The sequence below is a fragment of the Phyllosticta capitalensis genome, assembly GCF_038381095.1.
Source record: "Phyllosticta capitalensis strain CBS 128856 chromosome Unknown BKA78scaffold_1, whole genome shotgun sequence".
Taxonomy (NCBI): domain Eukaryota; kingdom Fungi; phylum Ascomycota; class Dothideomycetes; order Botryosphaeriales; family Phyllostictaceae; genus Phyllosticta; species Phyllosticta capitalensis.
This window is the reverse complement of record NW_027117439.1, coordinates 2,637,753-2,662,660: the sequence shown is the minus strand read 5'-3', so window position 1 is coordinate 2,662,660 and position 24,908 is coordinate 2,637,753. Positions and strand designations below refer to the sequence as shown.

The 24,908-nt window shown below is 53.8% G+C and overlaps 6 protein-coding genes across 6 annotated transcripts; 3 read left to right on the top strand and 3 right to left on the bottom strand.

The window, feature by feature from the left end:
- The first annotated feature begins 68 nt into the window (after positions 1-68).
- BKA78DRAFT_303091 (uncharacterized protein) lies at positions 69-1,689 on the top strand. The gene is made up of 3 exons (XM_066887510.1): positions 69-545; positions 624-829; positions 886-1,689. Exons 1-3 carry the CDS (start codon positions 389-391, stop codon positions 1,276-1,278), a joined length of 756 nt encoding a protein of 251 aa, XP_066749619.1. The 5' UTR covers positions 69-388; the 3' UTR covers positions 1,279-1,689.
- A 4,418-nt stretch (positions 1,690-6,107) lies between these two features.
- BKA78DRAFT_16097 (uncharacterized protein) lies at positions 6,108-6,852 on the bottom strand. The gene has a single exon (XM_066883107.1). The coding sequence runs from the start codon at positions 6,794-6,796 to the stop codon at positions 6,224-6,226; it is 573 nt and encodes a 190-aa protein (XP_066749618.1). The 5' UTR covers positions 6,797-6,852; the 3' UTR covers positions 6,108-6,223.
- A 995-nt stretch (positions 6,853-7,847) lies between these two features.
- On the bottom strand, positions 7,848-12,443 carry BKA78DRAFT_16080 (uncharacterized protein). Its single transcript, XM_066883104.1, has 3 exons — positions 11,686-12,443; positions 10,742-11,637; positions 7,848-10,691 (listed from the first exon to the last, which is right to left on the bottom strand). The coding sequence occupies exons 1-3, from the start codon at positions 12,328-12,330 to the stop codon at positions 8,183-8,185; spliced, it is 4,050 nt and encodes a 1,349-aa protein (XP_066749617.1). The 5' UTR covers positions 12,331-12,443; the 3' UTR covers positions 7,848-8,182.
- A 1,148-nt stretch (positions 12,444-13,591) lies between these two features.
- BKA78DRAFT_291555 (uncharacterized protein) lies at positions 13,592-13,951 on the top strand (the record flags this gene model as incomplete). The annotated part of the gene is made up of 1 exon (XM_066885924.1): positions 13,592-13,951. One exon carries the CDS (start codon positions 13,592-13,594, stop codon positions 13,949-13,951), a length of 360 nt encoding a protein of 119 aa, XP_066749616.1.
- A 5,228-nt stretch (positions 13,952-19,179) lies between these two features.
- On the bottom strand, positions 19,180-19,629 carry BKA78DRAFT_291554 (uncharacterized protein; the record flags this gene model as incomplete). Its single annotated transcript, XM_066885923.1, has 1 exon — positions 19,180-19,629. The coding sequence occupies one exon, from the start codon at positions 19,627-19,629 to the stop codon at positions 19,180-19,182; it is 450 nt and encodes a 149-aa protein (XP_066749615.1).
- A 272-nt stretch (positions 19,630-19,901) lies between these two features.
- On the top strand, positions 19,902-20,595 carry BKA78DRAFT_303076 (uncharacterized protein; the record flags this gene model as incomplete). Its single annotated transcript, XM_066887509.1, has 1 exon — positions 19,902-20,595. A coding segment is annotated over one exon (572 nt), but the record flags the coding sequence as incomplete, so codon positions are not given.
- Between the last annotated feature and the right edge of the window lie 4,313 nt (positions 20,596-24,908).

The window sequence follows — 24,908 nt, the reverse complement described above, 5'->3', positions numbered from 1 at the left end:
CCAGCAGCTTGCAAGAACATGGTGTTTTGCGCGCTTGTCGGCTCTCTGCTCACCTCAGAAATATTCAACTCGTGTCGGTCGCTTCACCTGCTGTACCTATTGACAAAGACATCGGTTTGCTTTGCTCATGACTTCAGGCTTCCCCATCCCTGCACTTCCCGCGGTTGATCCTCTCCGCCAGCCCGCGTGCACTGCTCACCATCGGCCCGTGAGGTCCAACGCTTGAATCGACTTCCTGGACGACATCACCGCGTCTGCTGCCTTGTCACCTTTTAGGCTTCCCACCAACCTGAACCTGCTCCAAACCAGGCACCACTCCGCCTCCCGCATCATACAAATTCTTTCTCTTGCTTTCGCTTTGCTTTGCCAATTTATCCCGCACATCACCATGAGCCCTCCTCGGACATTATTGCGCGTCCGTAGAACTGATGTCGACGCCCAAGACCAAGATGATTTCGTCCTGGTCTCAGTCCAAGCCATCGGCCCGCAGCCCCTTGACCTGAAGCTGATCGGTACCGAAAGTGAAAATGTATACGCGACCTCAAGTGCGTTTTCTTTCCACCTACTTATCCCCGCCTTTTGCGTTTGTTTCAAACTAACGATCCGCTCCGCCAACTCTCAAGTCCGCCACAAGAAGATCAAAGACCTCCAGCTCCGCCCGGCTTACAAGGGGAGCGATGCCGAGTGGGAGGCAATTTTGAAGCACGTCTTGCTGAAAAGCGATGAGCCCAGTCATGGCCCCACGGGCTTGGATGACATCGAGATCATCTCTGCCGTCTCCGATGGCCGCATCAACCTCACTTTGCGCAAAAACATTGCCGGCGTTACTGTGCGTAGTTGACGTCAATGTTTACCCTCCATTACCACTAACTTCCCTGTCCCTAGCAACGCATTGGCGCTATCCGGCTCCCGGAAGACAACGACACGGAAATCAGCCTTTTCCATTGGGCTGGCGATGCGGTTCTGCGCGAGGATGCAGAGCGAAGGGAGAAAAAGGCCGCTCAAGCAACGGTAGTCACCAAGGAGAATGAATGCCGCAAATACAAGGGACAATGTGAAAACTTCACCAAGGTCAAACCGAACCATGAGACGGCCATACTCGCCAAGACTACGACAATGATGAACGCTAAGAAGCTCAAGATAAGAGATCTGCAACGTCTACTGGCCTGTGCCAAAGTGGACCCGGCCGCAGGTAAGCACCGCCGGCCAACGACTGCTTCCATCCGGGTGCATCGAGTCGTAGATGACGCTAACTCAAGACGTAGCCGCTGCCGTTGAGGGCGCAAGAAAGTCGACGCGGGGTAGGAGGGCGGGTCCATCCCGGCCAAACAAGCGAGCAGCCAGCGATTCCGAGTCGGACGAAGATTCGAGTTTTGAATCCCGCAAGCCCAAGCCCAAGCCTGCCCAGGACGAGGATGACGATGAGACGGACGATGCGGATGTGACTCCCGACAACTCTGACCAGGACGAGACCGAGGACGAGCAAGACGGGGACATGGGCGATGTTGCATCTGTGCCTGGCGCAGCGAAGCCCGGAGAAGGGGCAAAGAAAAAGGCTATTGAAACCGTAGCGGGGAACGGGAATTCACCAGAGCAGCGCAAGCCTGACTCACCACCACCACCGCGACGGGAATTGCCTTTTACGCGCAAAAACGGTCAAAGCTTGTCTGGGCAGCAGCAACAGCAGCAGCAGCAGTCAGGAAAGGCTCCAGCAGCCGACGACGAGGATGATACGACCGAAGATGAGCTCTGAGTGCCTAGGTTTCGCGTCAAAAATCCAGTGGGAGAGGACAGGCTTTGTGCCTTTTCTCAAATCTCGTATGCACAAGGCTTTTCCAAAGTCTAAAGAAGCGAGCGGGACAGGACAGGCACAAATGTTTTTTGTTGATGTCAGACGGAATTATCGAAAAAGGCGGTAATGTTGGCGACGGGATTGGCTCGAAAACGCCGCCGGTGGTTTCCCGAATCAGGAGGGCGTCTGGAGGTGATCCGCCGGCACATCCCGCCGCACCGTTTAGCGTCAGATATTGACTTGACGACGGCCCTCTTCTGCAGAGGTTTGCACACATAGATAGCTCAGCCGAGAAGCAGACTGAGAATGCAGAAAAGGAGCCACCATCTCCTTCGCAAGCAAGCAAATGGGAGAAGCTTGTATCCAACCAAGGCGCTGATGGACACGGCCAACGTGACTGAGACGCGCAGGATCCAAGCAGCGCGAAGCCCCGACGGAAAGTACAGCGAACGATTCTGAGCTCAAGGTAGACTGCAGCTGTGCAATGTGAATTTCCATATGTTCATGGCGGTCGTTGTAGCACCGGCAGCGCGCGCCCGCAAAGCAGTTGATGCCAAGACCACGAGACCCTGGGGCCTGACGGCTGTCATGACCGCCGAGTACCTTGCGCTCGACCTACCCAAACACCAACTGCCCCTCAAACATCGCCATTTTGACCGCTCCCCAGTCCAACCCATCCGGAACCCCTCGCAACATTCGTTCGCTGCTTCATCGATCCGATTCTCCCTTCGCGACTCCGCGCGACTGCTCATGGCAGAATGACGGCCGGCTCCTGCCCATGACCGAGTCAGCGGAGGAGTGGAGTGCACCGCGCGAATTCACCAGGTGAACTGGCACAATCGCAAAAATACTTTGTCGTTGCGCAAACCAACACTGCGCCGCACCAACTCTCGAACCCTCCTCTACTCCGACCAACCTGTTGCACTCCCAATCGCCATCCAACCAACCGCACACTCTTATCCGACACCGGCTTGACCTAGCAATGTCCACGTCCGATACGTCTCCGCCTCCAACATCTGCCAAGGCAAAGCCTACTACACATTCGCATGCATCTTTGAGCGCTGAGGATGCCGAGGAGCTGCGCAAGCTAGAAGACGCCTTTGATCGCATTCGCAACAACATCCCGGACGCGCCCTACATTGTCACAGTACCTTGTGCTGAGCCGCGCTATCACCACTGGTCCGCAGAGCAGGCGGCTAGCTGGTGCAGAAACACACCCTTTGATCCAGGCGAAGAGCGCCTGCAGTACATGAGCTTCATCCTGCGCGATCCATCAGACAGCTGTTTCGTGTGCAGGACCGAAGTGGATGAGGAAAGAGACAGACGGGCAGCTATGAAGGACAAGACTACCCCGAGCAATGCGAGCACTCCGGTGCGGAACAACGTGCCCAAGAAGAAGATTACATTGGCAGCGTACAAGAGCCAAAAGGCAAGCGGCTTGCTGGGCAAGCCTGCAGGTGGGGAGGAAAAGACGAAGAGGGAAGATTCAAGGCTCCGTGAGGCTCATGCTTTACCAGAAAAGCCTCCGCCGACCGAGGCTTCATCTGATAAGAGCCAGAAACGGTATGCGACAGCGCTTTCAAGCTTACACATTGAGGCTAACAGTTTGGACAGACCGCGAGATGACGCTGAAGCGAAGCAATCAAGCTCACCAGGTAGAGCCGAATCACCGCCTGCAGCAAAGAAACACCGCGCGTCGGACTCTTCAATCGACAAGCCTTCCAGCGAACCCGTCAACGATTCGCAGTCAACACCCCACGGCCTCCCTCGCCTTCTTTCTCCGATCCTGTCACCCCACGCCTCAGGCCTACCTCCTCTGCTTTCACCCACCCTTCCTGACGAGATCGAGCTCGAATTGGAAAAGCGCGCGTTGGAAGAGCGTCAGAACAATCGACCAAAAGAAAATGGCTCGAGCGCTTCCAATGACCACAAGTCAGGCCGCCCTCCGCACATATCCCCCATCAAGAGCAAGGCTGCAGAAAAATCAGGAGATAATGCCAAAAGCTCCAAACAGAGTCTGGTGAATGATTCTACCAAATCCATTACCGCCGAAGAGAAGCCGCGCAAGCTCATTGTCGCATTGAAATATGGGAGAAAGCGTAGACAAGATGTGGAGCGATACCTTCGACTTCCTCCCAACCGCAAGAATCGTCCCAAGGAGCATGATGCCGATGATTCTGAGGCAGAGAAGCCGCGCAAGATGGAAAGTGTCAAGACCAAGGTTGCTCCGCCAAAGGAGATACCGCGCAAGTCTGTTGCTCAGGTGCCCGAGAAGAGGCCTAGAGCTGTCGACGAGTCCCTAGAATCACGTCCACCGAAGCGTCCCAGGGCTCCTTCGAACCTGGACTTGGACAAGAAACCACGAACACCACTCCCCCCCTCCCAGCAGTCTCCTTCCCTGTCTCAAAAATCTAGTACGCAAAAGAACCAGTACTTGACGCCGCGAAAAGAACTCAAGGCCGCCGGTATGATACGCTCTGTCTCGAATGAAAGCAACGGCATTGTGGTTACTCCTGGCCAGGCGGCAAATACGCCCAGCGATATCAAGGGTCCAACGACGTCTGTGAACGGCAAAGCCAGCGAGGCTCAAGCTTGGGGCGTGCATTCGAAGAAGCTGAACGAACTTGGTCGGCGAATCAAGCACGAGACACAAGCATTGTCGCAGCCTGTCGGAAAGCAGCCACCCTCCATCAAAAACCGCAAGCGCGCTGCTGTGATGAGCATCGAATGCATCCTCACTTACATGGCGGCATACTTTTGCCAGGACTATCGCGTCCATCTCCTCAATCACCCAAACACCAATGAAAACTGGCGCACTATGCTCCCACTTTTCCGCTATTTCAAATCCGGCTGCCAGTCCTTCTCCGTTCTAGAAGGCCTTCGACTCCAGCTCGGGGCCATCATATCACACCGCGTGGCAACCGTTGTGGCACATCAATCTGCTACGCAGTCCGGTCACACCGAGGGTGACAAGGACAAGGAGAGCCAAAGCTCCAGCTTGGGCGGTGCTCAGGGCTCAACGTCGCAACTGAGTGCCGACAAGGCACTGGCAGTGATGAGCGAAAACGTCAAGTACCTGGGCTCCATGCTCGGCGAGTCGCGCGGCAAGCTGTCCATCGACGCTCTGATTGAGCAGTTTCCCAAAACATGGGAGGGTCGCACCAGGCTGGGCGATCCTGACAGCGCGCCGAACGCCCCCGACATGAGCAAGTGGGAGCAGCTGCAACCAGGAAATCTCGAAGGCCCGTACTTTCTGCCGCTCGGAGTCGAAACGACGCCTGTCCAGGCCGTGCGCATGGGTCTCGTTTTCCTGGAAGAATGGATGAAACGCGAAGGCGTGGAATACAAGCTGCAGCTTAAGCTGCACATGTGATGATGATGATGACTACGAAAGAGAAGATGGCAACCATGAAGAAGCAGATAAGAGGAGCAAGAAGGAGATGGAAAACAACTTGGCGTTTTTTTGGGACTTGGGCTACCATACCACGGGCATCAGTGATCAAGACCGCTCATGAGACAAATGAGTACGCACTGCTACGAAACAAATGTCTCTCTCCCCTTCTTCGATACCACGACACATCCATCATCCATCATAGCGGGCGGGGTTTTGGGTGGAGGAACTCTTTTTCTCTTCAGGTGTTCTTTTTCTTCGGAGTTGTTCTACCGGCTGTTTTGATGGCTCGAAGATAGCACGGCGCTGGCGGCTGATTGACCAAAGACATATCGCAATGTCATTACAATGGTTGACAGCCATACGAGACGTCACTCTCCTTCGAGTCATCATCATCTACGGCATCATGAGTCTTCTCACGACGAACGACGACGACGCGCGACGGCATCGCATTCCACCACCACCACCGTCACCACCACCGTCATCGGACAATCAACTCATCCGACCACATCCGTTGATGGCGCGGGTGGCACACGCATGCGTGGAACCTTTTCCTCTTTGAGCGATTCCATTCTCTTGTCTTTTCTTCCTCTGCGCCTTTTGCAGTTTTGCGCTTTCTGCTTGCTTGCTCGATACGATACCCCTCCCTACACCCCCATATTGCCCCAACCACCCACCGCCACCCTCTGATCCATCTGTCTGTCTACCTTTGCCACGGCTTGCGTCCTCTTTTGGGACGGGGTAGACAGCGCTGGAACGACATGTGGACACTTCACCACCTAGACAGACAGGTGGTTGCATAGGTATTGCACCGTACCTAGCTGCCTCACCGCTATGATAGTTCAGCGTATAGCTGGAAAAAAAAAAAAAAAAAACACTCAAAAATGAGATGAATTCAATCATGCTGGATTGCGTTGAGATGATGAGATGTGATGTCTAGTCTTCCATCATCCGCCCTCCCTCATAATCCATCATCAACCGGTGACATGCTGACGTCGACCGACACGCGAACCAATCTCTCCACTCCACCTCTTTGCTATTCATTGCACAACAGCCACCTGGAAATACCTCGCTCCCTCCCTCCCTCCACCCCTTGCCAAGTTCCCATCCAGCGCCTCCCACAACGCACAGCAGTAGAGCTTGCGTCTTTTTGGGAGGACAAGCAGCCGTCGACGCCGACGGATGGATGAAGAAGACATGGACGACGAGGAGGAGCGATATATACGGCCAATCAGGCGCTCGGACCATGCCATGACTAGGGAGGTCAAGAGGGAGGTGTGAATGCTGGTGATGAAGGAGATGGTGGTGTCGCGGAGGATGAATGCTCCTGGGGTGTACGCGATGGGACTTGGATTTTTGAAGAGGAGGAGTGATGCGGGGGATGAAGAATGCTCCCGGGGCGTACGCGATGGGACTTGGGATTTCTTTGAACAAGAGTGATGCGGGGATGATGAATGCTCCCGGGGCGTATGCGGTGGGACTTGGTCATTTCGTAGGAGTGTGATGTTAGGGATGCTGAATGCTCCTAATGCGTACGCCATGGGACTTGGACATGATTGTGACGTTGGAGATGATGAATGCTCTCTAGAACGCACGCAATGGGACTTGGACATTTCCCAAAGGCATGATGTGCGACACAACGAATGCTCCCCAGACACACAAGAGGACTTGTGCATTTCACAGATTGCTCTTCCCGGGCGAGGAATAGTCACAGGTGGCAGCGTCAATCACGCACAGGTGGAACCTCTTTTAACGCAACATTAATTTAAGAAAACTGATACACCCGTCTATCAATCTATCCAATCAAAACGCCTTCAATTACAGCCAACCCCGTAGCATAGGCCGCCGGTTCATTCCACCTCTTCTTCCGCCAGACAGCTGCCGACCAACAAGCAATGCAACTTTGCCCTGATCTCAATTTGTCGGGGGGAAAGAGAGAGATGATAGCAAGGCGATTGAAGAAAACAGACCGCATCGACCGCGAAAACGATTTCGAAGGTCAAGACGACCGCAAATGAGAAAACACCAAGTCGAGAAATTTGAAACTCGACAATTCAACGTGGAGCGACCGCTCAGCTTTTCTCCCAACCGATAGACGACCGATTGAAACGACCACAGCATTAGGACTGCTCAAGAACAGCCCAAAAGCAAGAACGGGGACACCAGAATCCGCCGCAACGCAAGACCAAGGTCTGTCACAACGCGACACAAGAATTTCAACGCGCAGACTCTCTCGAGTCTCAATTTGAAGCGGAAAATGAAAGCATAAAAGGGATATGAAATGGAATGGCTCGTGAAGCAGTGGCACATCACCAAGCTCCCCGGCCATCCCGTCTATACATGACGCCGCCGCTTTGAGTCCAAAAACACCAGAGGACGTATGAACGTTTGAACGTATGGATTGAGAGAAATTGCAAAAACGCAAAATGAACAGAGGTCAAGCAAGACGCACTGCGTAATGAAAATGGAAACAAAGTGAGTAAAAGGCACCAATGACATCATGATCCAGAGCAAGACGTGCTTTTCCGGCAATGACGCATTGGAAAGTGCCACATGTACAGGATTCAAAAGAGCAAAAAAGATGAATAGAAACGCATCGACCACTGGTTGAAAAGAACTCGTTTGGCCATTTTGATAAACACCTCATCCTCTGTGCTGACATCTGTCGGCTTGGCTACAGGCCCTATCCAACAGCGCAGGGGGAATAGTCGTTTTGATACAGGACATAAAGATCGTAAAACAGTAATGTAGAGTTGCGGAACGCAACAGACTGGACGGAGAATTACGCGAAGGTTAAAAGACAGTTTGAATACACAATGGGTGCGTGTTGGGAAAAAGGGTAAAGACGGATACCTAAGCTCACAGCACCTCCACCACGCGTTGGTTCGCGGGCGAAGTTGTGCCAAGGCCTTCGCACACTTGCGGACGACCTTTGAGGGCAGAGACGACAACTGAAGTCGCAGCAAGCAGCTGGTCAAGATGACTGTGCAGCATAATGGCTAAGACGATGAGGAGCAGAGGAATCTGTAGCAAGTCAGCTCTCGCACTCGACGTAGACCTTTACAACTTACCCAGATGAAGAACAAATTCCTGTCGCTTCGCATCTGCTTCATCTTGTGTGCGTGAGCACGCCTGACACGCTTTTGTTGCCTCTTTGTCAATGTCTTCTTGCCAAATTCAACCTTGGGCACGGAGCTGCCAGTCGAGCTCTCCTCAGACGCTTGAGCGCTCTCAAACTCAGCCTCGCATGCCTGGTCGAGTAAGTGGTCTGCAGCGGCTTGGGCAGCCGATCTCTTCTTGATATCCAAGTCCCTCGTCTTGTTCTCGGGGTAAATCTCGTCGTAAGCAGGCGGCGGTGGTGAGGACATAGAGAACAAGTCGCGCCATTTTGACTCGGCTGGAGGACGAGCCGTCTCATCGCTGGTAGCGGACGGCGAGCGAGGAGGGCCACGGTGGGGCACTAGGGAGCTGATACGTTGGATGACTTGGTCCTGGTAGTCCGGGATGTTGGGGAATTGTGGCAGAGCTGGAAGTTGCAACTGTGGCATGTTCCAGTGCATGTTTTGCAAGTTGTGGATTTGAGCACTCAGATTCTGTCGCCATGTGTGCGGTGGGGTGGCGATCGAGTCTGTCTCAACCATGTCCGCAGGTGTTGTGCTGCGAACAATGCTCTTGGCGCTACCTCTGCGTGAAGCCGTCCAGGCAGCAGCAACCTCTTCCGACTCCTCCGAGTCTTCACCCTCGTCCTCGTGATCAGCTTCGACGGCCGAAAGGTCGCTCGCATGACTTGGGCTTGCCGACTCCCAAAGAGAACGAGTAGAGCCGATGCTACTTGCTCTGCTGCGCAGGCTCAACGAGGCCGATCCGGCACTACGCGTGCGTCTGTGCGACTGAACCTTGACAAGTGCATCGTCGACATCATTAGTAGTTGCAAAGTCCTTGGCCAAATAGCCCTGGAGCGTGCGCAGCGTCGGATCCGCGCCCCTCAGGATCAAACGACGCACAATGTGACCATGACCGTGCATAGCAGCCATCATCAAGGGCGTGTATCCACCAACGTCTCTCGCATCGGGATTGGCTCCTCTGGCTAGGAGGCCAGCAACAACACGACTATAGCCAAGGCTGGAAGCTAGCGTGAGCATCGTGGCGCCCGTCTTGGTCTTGAGATTGAATTGCGGGACATGGGGGCTGTCGTCCATGTCAATTCGGTTCAAGACTCGCAAAAGCGCCTCCTCAGTCTCGATTGTAGGCAAATTGCCACGTTGCTGCATGTGACCGCCGCCAGACGAACCAGACCAGCCCGAATTGAATCGACGGACGATTCCACGAGCAAAGTGGCGTAGATCGTCGCTTTTGTTACTCCCAGTCTCCTTTTGACACAAGATGCGCACGGCAAGCTCATAGATTCGAGACTCGTCGTCATCAATGTACGTAAAGGAGGCTTGAGGACCTGTAGGGTTGCATACAGGCTGGCCGTTGAGTCGGATAGTGACAGGGACCGTGCCGGCGCAGGGCGAAGGTGGAAGAAGACACACAAGCAGTTGGGTGTTCCAAAATGTCGTGGTCGTGGCAATCTGGTCTCCGAAGACAACTTCCATATTCCTCGTAAAGTTTGATCCCAAGCAAGACACCTCGATTCCGCCCGATTTCGAGTATTCGAAGGGCATGAGCTTGTAGATTGCAGGAGGCAGTTCCGGACCCCCGTCAACTCGAGATTGTGGCAAGCCGAGTGTATTGTTCATAAGACCGTTCATGCCAGGCGCAAATTGTGCAACTGACTGCCTGATAGAAGGGCTGGGAGCTCGGCTGTGGGTGACCGAAGTTGGAACGGAGTAAAACTGGTACTGAGAATTGTCGATACTGCCAGCGCGGTTGGGAGTAATCGGACCAGTGCTGCCGGGCGTGGGCGGTTCCGAGAAAGGGTTCTGGACAGGAGGAAGGGGCAGACCGTAGAGTGGGTCGGCCGCCGCCGCAGACATGAACGAGGCGTTCTGTGAAGCACTGGTCGGCGACATGGTCGTCGATAGACCAGACATGTCTCCAGTCATGGGAGGACTGGGCTGATTGCTGACTCGAGTCATGGTCAGCTCCCTTGGGATATGCGAGTGCGTCGATGAGCTGGATTTTCTCTTCTTGTTTGGACCCTGTTGACTGGTAGCTGGAGATGTTTGCCTCGATGCATGTCGAGGCGTCAGTGTCGAAGACGATCCATGCGACACGCCGCCGTTCTGATTGAATGGAGGGCTGTTCATCCAGCTGTTTTGAAGGCCCGGCAAGTCATTGGTCGAGTGATAAGGTCTGCGCGTCAGAGTCGTCTGCATATCCGAGTCGCGGACCGACGGCGGGAGGACAGGCGGATTGATGCCATTATACTGACTGCTCGTGTCAAAAGCCAATCCACCAGCCGTAGGTCCACTGTTGGTTTTGTGGTCATCCGTGATAAGAATTGGGCATGTTATCGACTGCGCTAGAACCTGGTTTTGGTGGTCCTTGATGGTGAAAATAACCCTGGGATGGACAGTTAGACTTGGCGTCTGCTTTCGGCATATTTGACTTACTGAAATCCACTCTTTTCTTGCTGGTGACGGCAATAGCAAGCGATGCGCATGGGAACCTCGATTTGTTTCGCGCCTGGCGGGAAAGTCGGGTTTCCCAGGGTGTCATTCTTGGTGGGAGCAGGTGGCGTCCATTCCTTGTATTCCTTGTCGTTGAACACAATGACACGGTCATACTCATACTTTGCCCAATACTCTTCATCTTCTTGTTTCTTGACTCGTTTGCGTGCTGCTCGTTTTCGTTCGCGTGACACGCAGTTGTTGCAGATGCGGATGGGTCCACCGTTCAGCGGCTTTTCCGGATCGTCGGGGTTGTCTTCCGACGTATACGTATTTGTCGCGTTCAACTTGCCAGTCACAATGTCGTTGGACTCAAAGCTTGCCGCGCGCTCAAAAGCTCGCGCGAGCTGATCTTTTTTCTCCATCGCGCTTGCGCAGACCAGATAGGTGTGCAGCTCGAGGGTGTTGGCGTCTTTGGACCTTTGCTTGGCCAAGAGCTTAGGTTTCGAAATGGAGTTTGTTGGAAGATGCAATCGTGTGTAACTCTCCGGGCAAGGAAACATGGTCATCCGAATGTTGATTTGCGTCTCAACTCTCGACTTGTTTCCGTCTTGGTGAATCCAGAGCGCGTTGGGATACTTCTCAGAAGAGCCGAGAGGCGGAATAATGGCTCGAGGGGCTGGAACACGATTGGGAGTGTTGCCTAGAGGCATGTCGCCTTGCCATGCTGTTGATTGCATGCCGGCGGTTGTACCGTCTGCTAACGGCGTGAAGTTGGCAGAAAACATTTCCTGCTCCATCGCGGCGGCTGGTGAGGGGCCTTGACTGCCGCTGATTCCTGACATTGGGGAGGCATCTCTCGAGCCCATGATATACTGTGCCTCTGTTGGGGGAGCACTCTGTTGGGGGATTAGATAATGAAAATTGGTGGAGAGATTCAGTCTTACCGGAACACTTCCGTGCCTGGCGGAGATGCTACTAGCCAAATTTGTGTCGGTTGGCGCAATGGTTCTCGTCGGAGCGCGTTGCTCATTGCTGGCAGGATAATCAAAGTGTGCAGTAGCCATGGACCGGCTGACCAAGTCGACCTCAGCTTCCATGCCAATGGAATCATCCGACTCGCGCTTGACCCATCGTGAAAATGGCGAATTGGCAGGCGGTCCCTGTGACTCATCCCTCTGCCAGTTGTTCGTACTCGAGCTGTCAAAGTCGAAAAAGGTATTTTCGTTGGGCGACGAGTCGGACGACGTCAGCTTGCGCTTGCGTCTTCCCGAAGTCTCAGAGGCCGAGTCTTGACTCGAGCTCTCGGGCGAGGACGAGGACATTGTTGATCGGGATTGCATGGTCGCATGCATCTGAGAAATGGCGGGTGTTTGCTCGCGGTTGGAGGTCAAGGGCTTTGCAGGCGAGTTGTGGCCGTTTGCCAGCGGGGCGGCGCCCGGAGCGGGAGAGGAAACAAAGGCATCGTTGTTCAGGAATTGCGTAAAGTCGAGAGAAGGGTCGGTGATGGCGGCGTTTTCAAACATGTCGTCGGTGTTCCATGGGTCGGCCATGTCCGAGTCCATGATGTGAACGTGGTCGTCGGGAGTCATGGCTCTCGACGAAAATTGGAGGTGGACGCGTTTGCAGAGGGCAGCGAGGGTTGGCGATTATGTCAAGGGAGAGTGGCGTTGTTCAAAAATGCGCAAATCCTGGGGCTCTCGTTGTAATTGATCGTCGGACCGGCGGTCGAGGTCGAGGGACTCGAGGGGGGGTCGGGGAACACAGAGGCGGGACTCGGGTCGCACACTACTGGCGCATAGCCTGGTAGCGGTCGAGGATGGGAGTCGGGCGGCGAAGGTGGGAAGAATTGAGAAAGTTGGCGGAAGTGCGAGCGGTGGAGGAGAAAGGTGGAGCTTGTCGGAGTCGGTGGTGGTGGAGTGGAGTTTGGTTTGGTTTGGCGCCTGGCGTTGGCGTCGTGTCCCGTGGTCCCGTCCCGCACCAGGGCAAGCAGCGGCAGGCGGCAGCAAAACGAAACGAAACGGGTGGTGAGTAGCGGAGAGATGGTGCAGAGGATTCGACCGACGGCGCAGGGAGACGCAGAGGCGACAGAGTCTCCGCTCCGGGCTCGCAATGAGGGCAAGGCGCAGCGAGTGGGCCAAGGCCAGCGTGCGTCTTGACGTTCAGGGCTCGGCGCACGGTGAGGAGGGAGATGTACGATGAGTGAGATGACTGAGGTGCCGAAAGGACTGGAAAAGTAGAGTAGCAGATGTACTAATCACTGTCGAGTAGCGATGAGCACGGCGAAGAAAAAGGCCAGGCCTCACTGGGGGCACGCCGCTCTAATAAAAAGCGTCTTGTCTCCTGCACCTCAGCAGCCCGTGGGTCGCGATCGCCCTCTACCAAGTGTCCCTCTTCCTTCTTCCCCGCCTCCTGCCATGATTTATTTGTATCCAAAGGTATTCGTAGATGAAAAGACCAAGTACCACCGTATCAATTGTGCCAGCTAAAACATACAGTACGCCATCAAAGGGCGCACCGTACTACTACTTGGTCCCTCCCCTCATGGCCATCCATCAGTGTACCGCGGTACTATGCCAGTCTCCACCACAACTCCCATGGATCGCTGCATCATGCATCGTGAGCGTCCCAAGACGCGAGATAGGAACGCGCCATCTCCTGCCTCCATCATGTACCCACTCGCAGTTGCCATTGCAGAAGGTCGAGCCTGATCGGAGCAGGGAATCATCACCAACGTCGCCGCATCTCCAACTGCCCCTCGTCCACTCGTCGAGCCCGTGCAAGCTTCCGTCTTGGCCTCGCCCTTGATGCAGAATTAGGACGAAGACCTTCTCCGGCCTGTCCGGCTGCAAAATGCCAGTCATGCATCTCTCATTCCCCAACGCCCGTCGGCCAACCCTGCGTGTTTTTGAACAAACCCTGCCAGGTGCTGCCATTGTCGCCGCAATGACTTGGACTGACGCCGTCGACGCCTGCTGTCGTGAGACGCCTGCTGTACTTGTTGTACCTCCTGCTGACTACATGGAGTCCTCAACAACCTTGGAAGCCCCACGTCAGCCATCATCCGTCATGCATTGCTATCAGCTTTCCCTGCTAGTCCGCGCTTTGGCATTCCGCTGCGTTTGTTTGTTTCCTTCTCTTTTGTTTACGGACTGCCTTTTGCAACCTTTTGTAGCCGCATTCTCGCACCACCGTCGTCGACCCCCTACTTGATCGAATCCAATCAACCTGTACGCAAGACGGGGAGCCAATGATTCCACGCGGCCGCCTGCGTCTTGGTCAATTACCCCCACAATGACCACCCCTTGAATTCTTTTGCTACAATAGAACCTGCCGCCGATGGGGTCTTGGAAAAAGCCATTCCAGCTTTAAATTCTAGCTTCGTATGTCCGCTCAAGAACGGCGCCATCCCTGATCTTCGGCCAGGTATCACGCCGACTTGCTTTTATCGCACTCTCTAAATTGCTTGAAATCGGGGATCGCAAGCCACGATGCCATTTTTGGTTCTGCGGCACTCACTGCAGCATTCTGCAAACCACCTTTACGGCAAAGATTTTTCAATTTGTCCATCTCCATTGCGAATCGCCATCTTCAACGGCAAGTCCCACGTACCGGACGGCAGATGGCGTGGAGTCGTCGGAGCCGGCATCAAGCGTCGACGACGGGTCCCAAAAAGCAGCGATAGAATGTGATGGAGACCCTTTTAACCTCAAGCGACCGACTCGTATCGTGCAGAACCGTCCATGTCTATCAATGGTGTTGTTGCCATGAAACATGAACGAGTACGAGTGGTGACAGGTAGAAATGTGGAGTTGTCTCACGTCACTCAAGTCCCTTGTCTTGCCTGTACTCTCAATCTCTTTCTCTCCATGTCGGACAGCGAGCCTCAAAGACGTCGAGAGCTAGCTTGACAAGGTCACAATAGCTTTGTCGCTAGACCAAGCCTCTGCCTCCGTCCCGTTCCGCTTTGGCGCCGTTGGTGGTCGGAGTCTGTTCCGCCGCTTGGCGCCGGTGGCCAAGGGGTCCGACAAGTGTTGTTCCCAGTCTGGGCACAGACCACGAGGGTTGGGCGTACAAACCCGGAGAGACCTGGACCACCTGCAACCTAACGTCCCTCTGTACCACTCCAAAATCATGGCACGCGCTGTGCCTGCAACGTCGCTCTACCGTCTTTCACTGGAAAGGCCTCTGCCAACTGCCACGACACCTCCTGACTCGCCATCACTTGCGACTGACTTTTGACGCTCCATGACATTGGTGCAAACGCGCGACCAAGCTTCATGCACGGTCAAGACGGCCAAACAACTCCGACCACAATGGAACTCTATCCCAGCCGCACGTGGCCAGGGATACGGCTGCCTCGAAAAAGCAACTGCTCCAAACGACTTGCTCATCTACCCGTGAAGGTTGTCAGCCTTGTCAGGAACCAAGGTCTCAAAGTCCAACTGTGTGACCCGTTAAAGAAAAAGAATGCCGCAAAAGGAAACACGAACCCCTTCTTACACCATCGATCGGGGCACTCCGCCAGAATATTCGTCAAGGAACCGGGGTTACTGTCTCAATAATCATCCAATGTCGGACATACAAACGTGTTTGCAAAATGATCAGGTTGCGTCCACAAGATGCTGCAGAGCGTAAGTTCGCACCCGCTAGACAATGGCACACCATGCACCCACCGTAGGCACCATACCCAGGCAGTTCGGGAACTTGGTCGATGTTGAATTTGCCGTTCTCTCGACCCTAGCTCAACTCGTGCATCATCCTGACACTAGCCTTCATTGTGTGGTCTTTGAGGGCTTTGGATGAGCTCTCAACGCGCGAATACATGCATTTGTTGAAAAGCTTTCGGTATAAAAATTCCGCTTGCCTCCTCTTGGATGCTCTGTTTCAACCTTTGATCCGATATTCCACCGATTCATCTTGGGCCTCTAATGAGCGCATGCGACTTGAGGCAGCATGGCAACATTGGTCCAAACCAAACAAACCAACACAACGACCGCCAGAATCTGCTCAATGGAGAGCGAATCGGCAATTGCCGCGGACTTCCCGAATGCCTTGGCCAAATCCTTCCTTTTTCACACTGGATCATTCCGTCGCAAACCAAGGTCTCAATCCGAAGCCTCCTTCCACAGCGGGTGACGAAAATAATCTCCAATTCCTAGGCTTCTGTACGGCTGAGGCAGACTCTAAGGAGCTAGGGAGCAATCAAGCTCCTGGTGCCTAGAAGATAGAGAAAATCTACTTTCTCGAAGCATGGTTACATGGAGTCATCAAGGGCTTGCGACTTGCGACGAAGCCGTGGCCGATTGGTATTTTCTTTCGTCACCCGCTCCATCAAGAACCAAAAGTCATACACCAAGAGGACCAAGAGCTTCTCCGAAAGCCTTCTTCCGCTCAATGATGGATCAAGTTGGAGACACACACTGGTAGATGGGGACAAACTAGAACTTTTCAATGATGCCTCCTGAACATTGTTGCCTTTCAAACACGGTTCCTTTCTCTTTTGGTGTGAGTCTCCACTGATCGCATAACTTCCATTGGTGTTTTGATGAAAACACCACGGTACGTCGTGCACACTCCTTTTTCAAAATGACGCCATCTTCTGATATTTTTCACAGGACTGAGCTGTTCGGGCACTGTTGGCTGAAAAATTTCTCAACGAAATTGGCAGTCCTGACAGTGCTGTTGGTCCGTTGCCCTTGTTACCACACCTGAGAGAACCTTCCTTCCACCCCAGCTTCTTGCGGGTACCGAAGCGTCGGTGCTTCAAGTCGTCGCACACTCAGACGCAAGCGCTTGAAGGCTCCTTGTGACTATCCATTTAGGAGAAGAATTCTCTCCCTGTCCAAAGCATCAAGCGCTTGAAGACTCCACGTCTCTTCGTGCTCTGACTTGGCGATACAAACTCCCGGAATCAGCAATTTCTTTCGCCACCCACTGTGGCTTTCCAAGAGTCCTTCGGCCAGGAGAATCGCAATAGCGGTACTGACAGCGGTGCTAGATCGCCGGGTGACCGAATCGCCATTTTCCTCGCCGGTTGCTGCGGTTCAAGGGATCCTTTTAGTCAGGGAAGTCACAATAGCGGTATGACCAAGGCGTCGCTTTCCTCGCTCGTTGCTGCGGGCCACGCATGCCCTTTCACGTGTGAATTTCGAGGAATCAGGGCTCCTGCGTCACTATCTCGACATATGTCACTTTTGAGGAATCACAAAATCACGAAGTGGTGGGAGTGCATATTGGAGACAACGCGCACTCTCAAATCTTCCAGGCAACGAAGCAAGAGTCTTAAATGGGCTAGCGTCAAGCGCAGTACCAACAGGTCCACCTACATGTACCGACTGGCACTGCTTGCGCAGGATATTGCTCCTCCCTGCGTCCAAATGCAACGACCGCAACAACTCGAACCGAAAGCGAAAGCGCAAGGATCCTCGGCAGAGCTCGCCTTTGCTCAATTTCCGGTCCAAGTCGTTTCCAAGTTCTGATAATCTCGCTTTGCTGCAGAGGCCGCTTGCGCACACGAAGTGGAGCGACTTTTCCACCCTCGCTCCCTGTTGCCTCCCTTGCATACCCTGTAGATCCTGGACTGAGATCACCTGGACGACGGAGTCAAGCGCTGTTTCTTCCCCTAACCCACTGGCTGACCATTATCGCGCGCTTTCACCACACACGCATAGAACAAAAGGCGGACTGAGAGGACTAGAGAGAAACAGAGGGAGAGAGAGGCGACATGACTGCTCCTGGTGATGGTTAGCCTGCGGATGTCTTGGAAAACTATACCTCTGACGAAGGGCTAGCCAATTTCTTACTTCCGTGTACCGCTCTCCTTCCTACCTCTCTCCGTACAGCACTCCGACTGTGCAAAACCTCTCATGCCACAGATGAGAGGCCCACTATCGCTATTTCTGTGCGTCATCAGCTGCTCACTCGACTTTGAATCCAGCTCTACTAACATATTCTGGCAAAAAGGGCACCATCCACCCAGCACGCACAACGGACATGGTATCAGTCTTCGCGTGCCAGTAGTAGGATGGTTCCTTCCGCTGTTTCTGCCTCTGCGGTTTTTCGTCACCCACGAGCTTTAGCGCAAAAGATCGCTCATGGCACTCAAGGAGCCTCCATCAACCACGAGCTGGATGCTGCTCCCCTGCACTCCTCTTTTCCCCGTTTCAATTCTGGCATCTCCTCCTCAGTAACAACCAATTCTGAAGCCAGAATGGATTGCTTGAATCACATGTGAGTATAGTCCTACAATGTCTTCTGTCACTCAAGGACTAGTCTGACGTAAAAGCCATGAAGCTACAGTGTCACCCGTCGATCACGACCTGATCCTCGGAGAGAACAGCAATGGCACACTAGCACTTGCCTAGTCTCTGCTCACTCTTCGTTCCTCTTACGATACTGTCTCTTTCGCTGTTCTGCGGATGCCCACACGTATCCTGTGTGGCAACGCTCAAACGCTGGCACCAATTATTGCCTCTCCCTCTCTACACCCCTTCGCCGAAACATCGACGCCGATGCGTGCTATCTCCTCACGATCGCCCTCTCTTGCGTGGGCCACTAGTGCAACTACTGTGTGGCCACGCGGCCACGAGGCCATGTGGCCTTAACGCGCGTTTATACGGTCGCAGTCGAACCTCGAGCTTTTAGAGCGTGCCAGTCCGTGGAGAGAGCAGCAACTGGCTGGCCTGCATGATTTGCCTTGTTTGAATTTGTTCAGCGTAAACGACTTGAGCTCTCATCAAAACATCCCGTGCCCAAGCGTCTGGCAAATTGTGAGTGTACATGGCCATGGGATATCTTGAGGGCTAAGCTGCGCATTCCTAGATATCTTTTCAAGGATCCCTTCTGGCGCTGTGGACCGAACGAGCTCAACACCAGAAAGGGATGTTGGGTTCAGCCGGGGAGGCGGGCCGGCTAAGGAGAGGAGCGCATGCACTGCGCTGACTCCTCACCAACCTCTTCGTCCAAGCCCCGAGTTCACGAATCTTCGGGCATTATCGTCCAGAGGTTGCTCAAGCTCGGCCAAATACCCGCCAACAGTGAGCGCCCAAAAACCAAGTTCGCGACAGATCAAACAGGCCATCAAGGAGGCTCTGTTCCACATCTCGTTAAAACAGTCGCGGCAGATCTGCCGGTCGCGAAAGCAACGGCTCCACAGTCAACAGTTGAGGTAGACCTGCCAGTCGCGAGACCACTCAACGTAACCATTCAGCGTCGGCTTTGTCTTATTTGCCTTCGATTTGTCGTCATCCTCCTGTGCCACCTTGCTGAGGGAGCGCTGCGGCAGTCGAAAAGAGAAAAGGGGTGAGATGGAGATCTTCTCATTACAAAGATCTCCATCTAAACAATGTTCCCCGCCAAAAGGATTCCCCCAGCTAGCTCAGCTAGGAAAGAGTTCTCTGCTGCGAAAAGTTCTCCGCGAGAGAAGAGTCTCCCGGAGATCAAACAGGGCACACACCTTGCCTCTGCCGCTCTTTGCGGTCAAGGATTTCTGCCCTCAGGTAGTAGAGTGCGATGTCGTGTGGAGCATTGTTTGAGATGGTGGACAGTCTTTCAAGGACTGGCTGAGACGACTTCTTGTATTGGTCACAGATGTCCTGGCCACAGTTCGTAGTGATGGCGAGGATGTGGTTTTGGATCCTCAGCTCCTTCGGGCGCAGCCGCTTCTCAACCTCTCTGTACTCTCCAAAAAATGGTCTGCACAAGGGCAGTTCCGGCCGCCTTTTTCGCCTCCTTGTCCTCTTTTGCGATGGTGAAGATGTCGATGACGCGGGAATGTAGAATTTGGCCGGCTGCTCTGAATGGGGTGAGAGGATTCTCATACCCCGTGAAGCGCCTGTGATCTGGCACTCGCGCCAGTTTGTTCTTGGCCGCGATCCAAGACTGGTCATCGTCCAGCTCTGCCGCCGTGATGTAAAGTGGGATGTAGCAGGATGGAGGGAGGGAGGAGAACAGCGTGGCTTTATAGGTGACGGGGGCAGAGCTTAAGACAATTGACGGAGGAGAGTGAAAGAGGTGAACAGGGAGCATTCGAGCGCCTGCAAATCAGAGTTTGGAAAGATCCCAAGTCTGGTGGGAAGCACTATTTGCCACAACACAGCAAGTACAGAATCCCCTCCAGAGAAGTGGCCGAGAGTCCAATTGAGCAACGCCCTAGCGAACGAGATGAGAAAGACCTCTTTGACGGTGAAATGCTACTTGCAGGCACGCCAGAGCAGATCAAGTCTGGCAAACAGGCAAAAGTCAAGAAAAGGGCAACCAATCCGGAGAAAGCAAAGGAGCGTGCGGCAAAGAAGACCAGAACCACGCAAGATGATGTCACGGAGGATTCAATCCGTGCCCAAATTTGGCCTTCAACGCAGCGTCTGGGGCAGCAACGGCTCCCAGTTTACAGGTGATGGGCGAAGTAGAAAGAGAGCGTGCGGAGAAGGCCGCCAACGACCAAGAACCTACGAAAAATGCAATGCCTTGGATATCAAGCGCAATTCGCCGGACCAGCCCCTCGACAAGATGACGCACGCAGCGCACAGCGCATACATCAAGAAGCAGAAGCACGGGGAAAAAGTTTCGTGGGATTATTGGCTGGCATGGCCATCTTTCTGTCATCTTTGTGGCACAAGGAGGAGCAGTGATGACGAGCTGTTCAAACATTTAAGAAGGGATGAGGTAGACAGCAAGGGATCAAAGAAGCGGAAGGGAATTGATGCTGAGCTGGCAGAAGATGTTTGGGAGTGAAAAGAATATCAGGGACAAACAATTTCCTTGCGAGGAGGTAACAGTTGGCTTGCCAGGAATTTCATCTCCTGAGCGGAGAACCTAGCGGAGAACCTAGCGGAGAACCTAGCGGAGAACCTTGCAGAGAACCTAGCAGAGAACGCGCCACACTTTCAGAGATCTTCTCTCTCCCATTGACCATATAAGTTCCCTCTAATCAACAGCATCTCTGGCAGTGCGCGCCGGGTCACAATCCAGTCACATTGAACATTGCAAGTGGCGACGCCGAGAAGGCGAAGGTCAAAATTTTGGCGCAGGATGGCGATGCCTACGAAGACGACGACTTTCCCGTCTCAGGCTTGGATGGTGAGCTGAGCAAAAGCGACGAGCAGTCCCGTAATGCCGAGGACGAGAACGAGAACAACCAAGATGAAGTTCAGGCACTCCTTCGTCCGACACCCCCTCGTCCAACGCCCCCTGCCAGCTCCGACCCCCTTGACACCCATCCACACCAAAACAATCGCAACGAGACGCCAGAAACCCCTCGAAAGAGGTCTGCCGAGGATGATGGACGTGGCGAAGATGGCCAGAAGAAGAAATGCGTCCTTTCGGCGGGACGCCAGACGCTCGCGGGCGGCGCGTTCTGGGGCGAGTTGCGACAGTCTCTCTCTGAGAAGCTGAACGATGAAGACGACCTGGTTCAGCCGATGGCAAACCACCTTAGCAGTGGTGGCGTGAGCATCCTGAGCTCAGAGAGAGTCGTGAGACGGAAGAATATGAGGAGATCTAAAACCGGACACGGAATTTTTAGATTCTTGCGATGGCTGGCTGGCCTTGGCTCATGCCGCCTGTGCGGCACAAAGAGGAGCGTTGGAGTAGGTTTAGTTGATCATTTGTAGGAACAGCTTGGACCAAAGGAGTTGGGACATTGAGAAAAGACTAAAAGCATTTTGCTGGGGAATGAGAACGTGCTCAAGTTGGTGAGTGGGCTTCCCTGTCTAAGATGACTTTGTGTACACATGAATGCTCCTTGTGCATACGACTAGTATGACTACGTGTGCGCATGAATGCTCCTTGTACATACAAGCGAGCAGATAGGAGCCTTTGGGGCAAGAAACCGGGCCCAGGGACCCAGACCGAGCCCGAGTCCATAGTACCCGCAAAGTGACGGTGGAGCTCTGGTTCCGAAAACTTTGGGCAAAAGTGGCGATTGGACTTCTTCTCGTCGAGATACCGTCTGGACTCCAGGCGGAGGTCGGAAAGGACAGCAGGACGTTCAACAATCTCCTGAACAGCTGCGAGGAGGTGGAGCTTGAGCCCTTTTTCTTCATCGGGGATGGACATGTTCTTCCCCCTTTGCTTTTCGAAAAATGGCAACATTCGCCAAACCCAGCCCGTCTCCTTTGGGATGCATTGTGGTACCACCTCAAGTGTCGCGCCCTCCAAATGATTGCGCAAGACTGCCATAACCGACCCGAGCTTTGGAAAGGTCTCTTCGAATGCAGTGGGACCAAGGAATTACTTTGAATCAGCAACACGAGACAGCAAGCATCCTTGATCATCGACTTGTAAAATATTGCTTACCCATAAAGGCAAGGGTAATCTTGCCCAGATACTTTTCAAATAGTGGCAGTATACGCCACACTCAATTTGTTGCCTTCGGGTGTGTTATGATAACTCCTGGAGCGTACCGCTCTCGACGTGCTCGCGCAACATAGCCACGGCGGACTCGAACGATAAAGATCCGTATGATACTTATTCCATCAAAAAGACGACTCCTGTTCCTTCTGAATCATGGCTTCGAGCAGATGGACCAGTTCTTTCTCAAGTTGGAGCATTTTGAGATCATCTTCAAACTCCGCCTCTGCCCTCCTGCGCTTTGGGGAGCCCTGCGACGGCTGTGAAAAGAGCAGGAGTAATGTTTGGGTTGCTCCACGAAGCTTCTTGTTTCCTTCTCAGTTGTCGTACGATCAATGCGGCGGTCATGGAAGGATGTAGGAGCCGCGAGCAGGTCTTTCTGCGTGTGTTTGTAGCGATGGCGCCATTATGCCAAAGCACCTGCTGCAGGACATCCAAAGACGCAAACAAGGTTGGCCTGGAGTCATCGGGTCCTCTTTCCAGTGCTCTGGGCAGGACCAAATCAGTGAGGAGCAAGCTGGTGTGGTTGAGCCAGCTCAGAGGCTTCTCGAACGTTCCTGATCAGTGAGAGGCAGGTGGCAGCCCATCCAAGCAGGTGGTGTTGGTAAGTGATGGAAGGTAATGGCCAAGCACCTGCTTCAAGCCATCAACAAACAAGCAAGAACCGCGATCCAGATTGCCAAACCGCGCTAATAAGCGAGAACGCACGAGCCACCTGCTCAAGTATTTCAGGCTTGCTACGTGCCGTATCCAACGATCCCTTTTCCTCTCCTCATACTTTTACGTCTCCCCCGCCTTCCCCTACATTGACTTTGGCTAATACTTCTCACAGACCTTGTTGGGTGGCCAACTGCGTTCAAGACGGCGGTTCCGCTACCAGGATGCCCTGCATTGCACAACGCGGCGGTGGCCTGGTAAGGATCTCCTTCGGGGGCTCCTCCGGCACAATTTTTGATTGCTGCTACTCTTTTTTCATTGATGGTTTTCGCCTTGTGCGGGAAATTGAAGAAGAAAGCCGGTGTGCTTGTGGTGGGCGTCTTGATCCTGCGTTATGATGCTGTGATGCTATGATGTTGAGATGCTGTGATGTTATGATGTTGAAGTGACGGACGTTGCTGGAGGGCTTGTGGACTCCCTGAGTTTTTTCACCTTGAGAGCTCGCTGGAAAGGGCTTGAAGTATGACGAGCGGCCTTAGATCAACAAAATGAACGCTTATGCCCATGAAACTGCTCAGCGCTGGTGTTGCTCGGCGTTGTGCGTGCTGGCTGATGCCCACGATGGCCATCACGGCTGCTGGTTCTTGAGACCTACGGCCTGCTGCGACGTCTATCTAATATATGATTTTGCCAAAGCGACGTTTTGAATCTGATCATCGAATCTACCTCCGCTCAAAGCGCATTGCCAGCTTGTCCGGCGCTGTGGTGTCGGCTGGCGGGCTTGACCATGGGGCACCACAGCGTCTATATAAGCGCCGCTCTCTCGGGATACGACTCCGAGACCTATATCACAGGCCCATTGTTCAGATAGGCTTCTCTGCGCCTGTTTGGCTTGCCAAATTGGCCTTCTCTCTGCGCGTGTCGCCAGCCCGGGTCGCTGTCGCTGGCGGCACTGGCACTGGCATGACTGCCTTCCTTTTCAGGCTCAACTCTTTTGCCCACCCCAACAAACCAGGCTCTCCTACGAAAAACACAATCAGAGCGGCTTCGTTGACCGTTGTGCGCCCATTGAGTCGACGACCGCACGCTGCACTCCAGAATTTTCTACTCCTACCCATTCCGCCATCACTTCGCCCATTTACGATACACACTCAACTTAGTGCCTTTGGACACATGGCGTTGCTAAGAAACACGTCTAAACCTGCGAATCGACCCTATTTCTCCTCCAAACTCTGACGAGCAGACCATCTCCGAGGTTTGCTGCGATATCAAGCTACACACTGGAAATGGGGCAGAGGGACGTCTGGGAAATAGCTGCGTGGGCCAAAGGCACGAGAATCGTAAAGTCGACGCTCAAGCGTGAATGCCTGATTGATGGGGTTGCGGCATTGCTGGAGCTTCGGCGTCATTCTGACAGCGGCATGCCTCTTCCCTGGCTCTAGAAGGGTCGGTGCCCAAACGCCGAAAACACAGGGAGTTGCCAGGGCGGCTGAGGATATTTGCACACTTTGAGCTGGCGATGGGCATGGCCATCTCCCAAGCGTCCCTTCCAAAGAGTGGCTTCGAAAGGGAGAAAGAGACGGGAGGCTTTTGGCCACAAAGAAAACCCCGTCCAACAACCTCCGGGAGCTTACTCACCCATGCAGGCAACTAACCCACAACAGGGAACAAGAGCACTAGGCGGATGACCTTCGTATCTATCTCTGCAAGATAGACCTCAGCCCTACCGGCCCGCCTACCTGACAGGCAGACAGATGGCAAGGAAACGACACCGATGGCCAAAGTCATTCATGCAGCAGACGGGCCAACCTTTCTTCACCTCGCATATGCAGGATACACTTCCCTCCCGCTCCGCTCCCGACGCATACGATGACTGCTGCAGATAAGATGGATTGCGGCCGGTGTCAGTCTGTCAATGGCGACGAAGGAGAGTTGACTCTCTCCCTTTCCTTTGACAAGCGGGTGCATGCAGTAGGCAGCGGGCGGGCGGGCGATCCTCTGTGCATTGCGCTCGATCCGCGCTGGGGTAAAGCAGTGGTCAGCGAATCTCAGAAGGGACAGACTGGCTTCAAGTGATATCAGAGTGCGGTGAGGTTGCGATGGTTGTCGACCTACCTTAGCAAGCACTGATTAATAGGCTGAGAACGACGTCAACCTATTT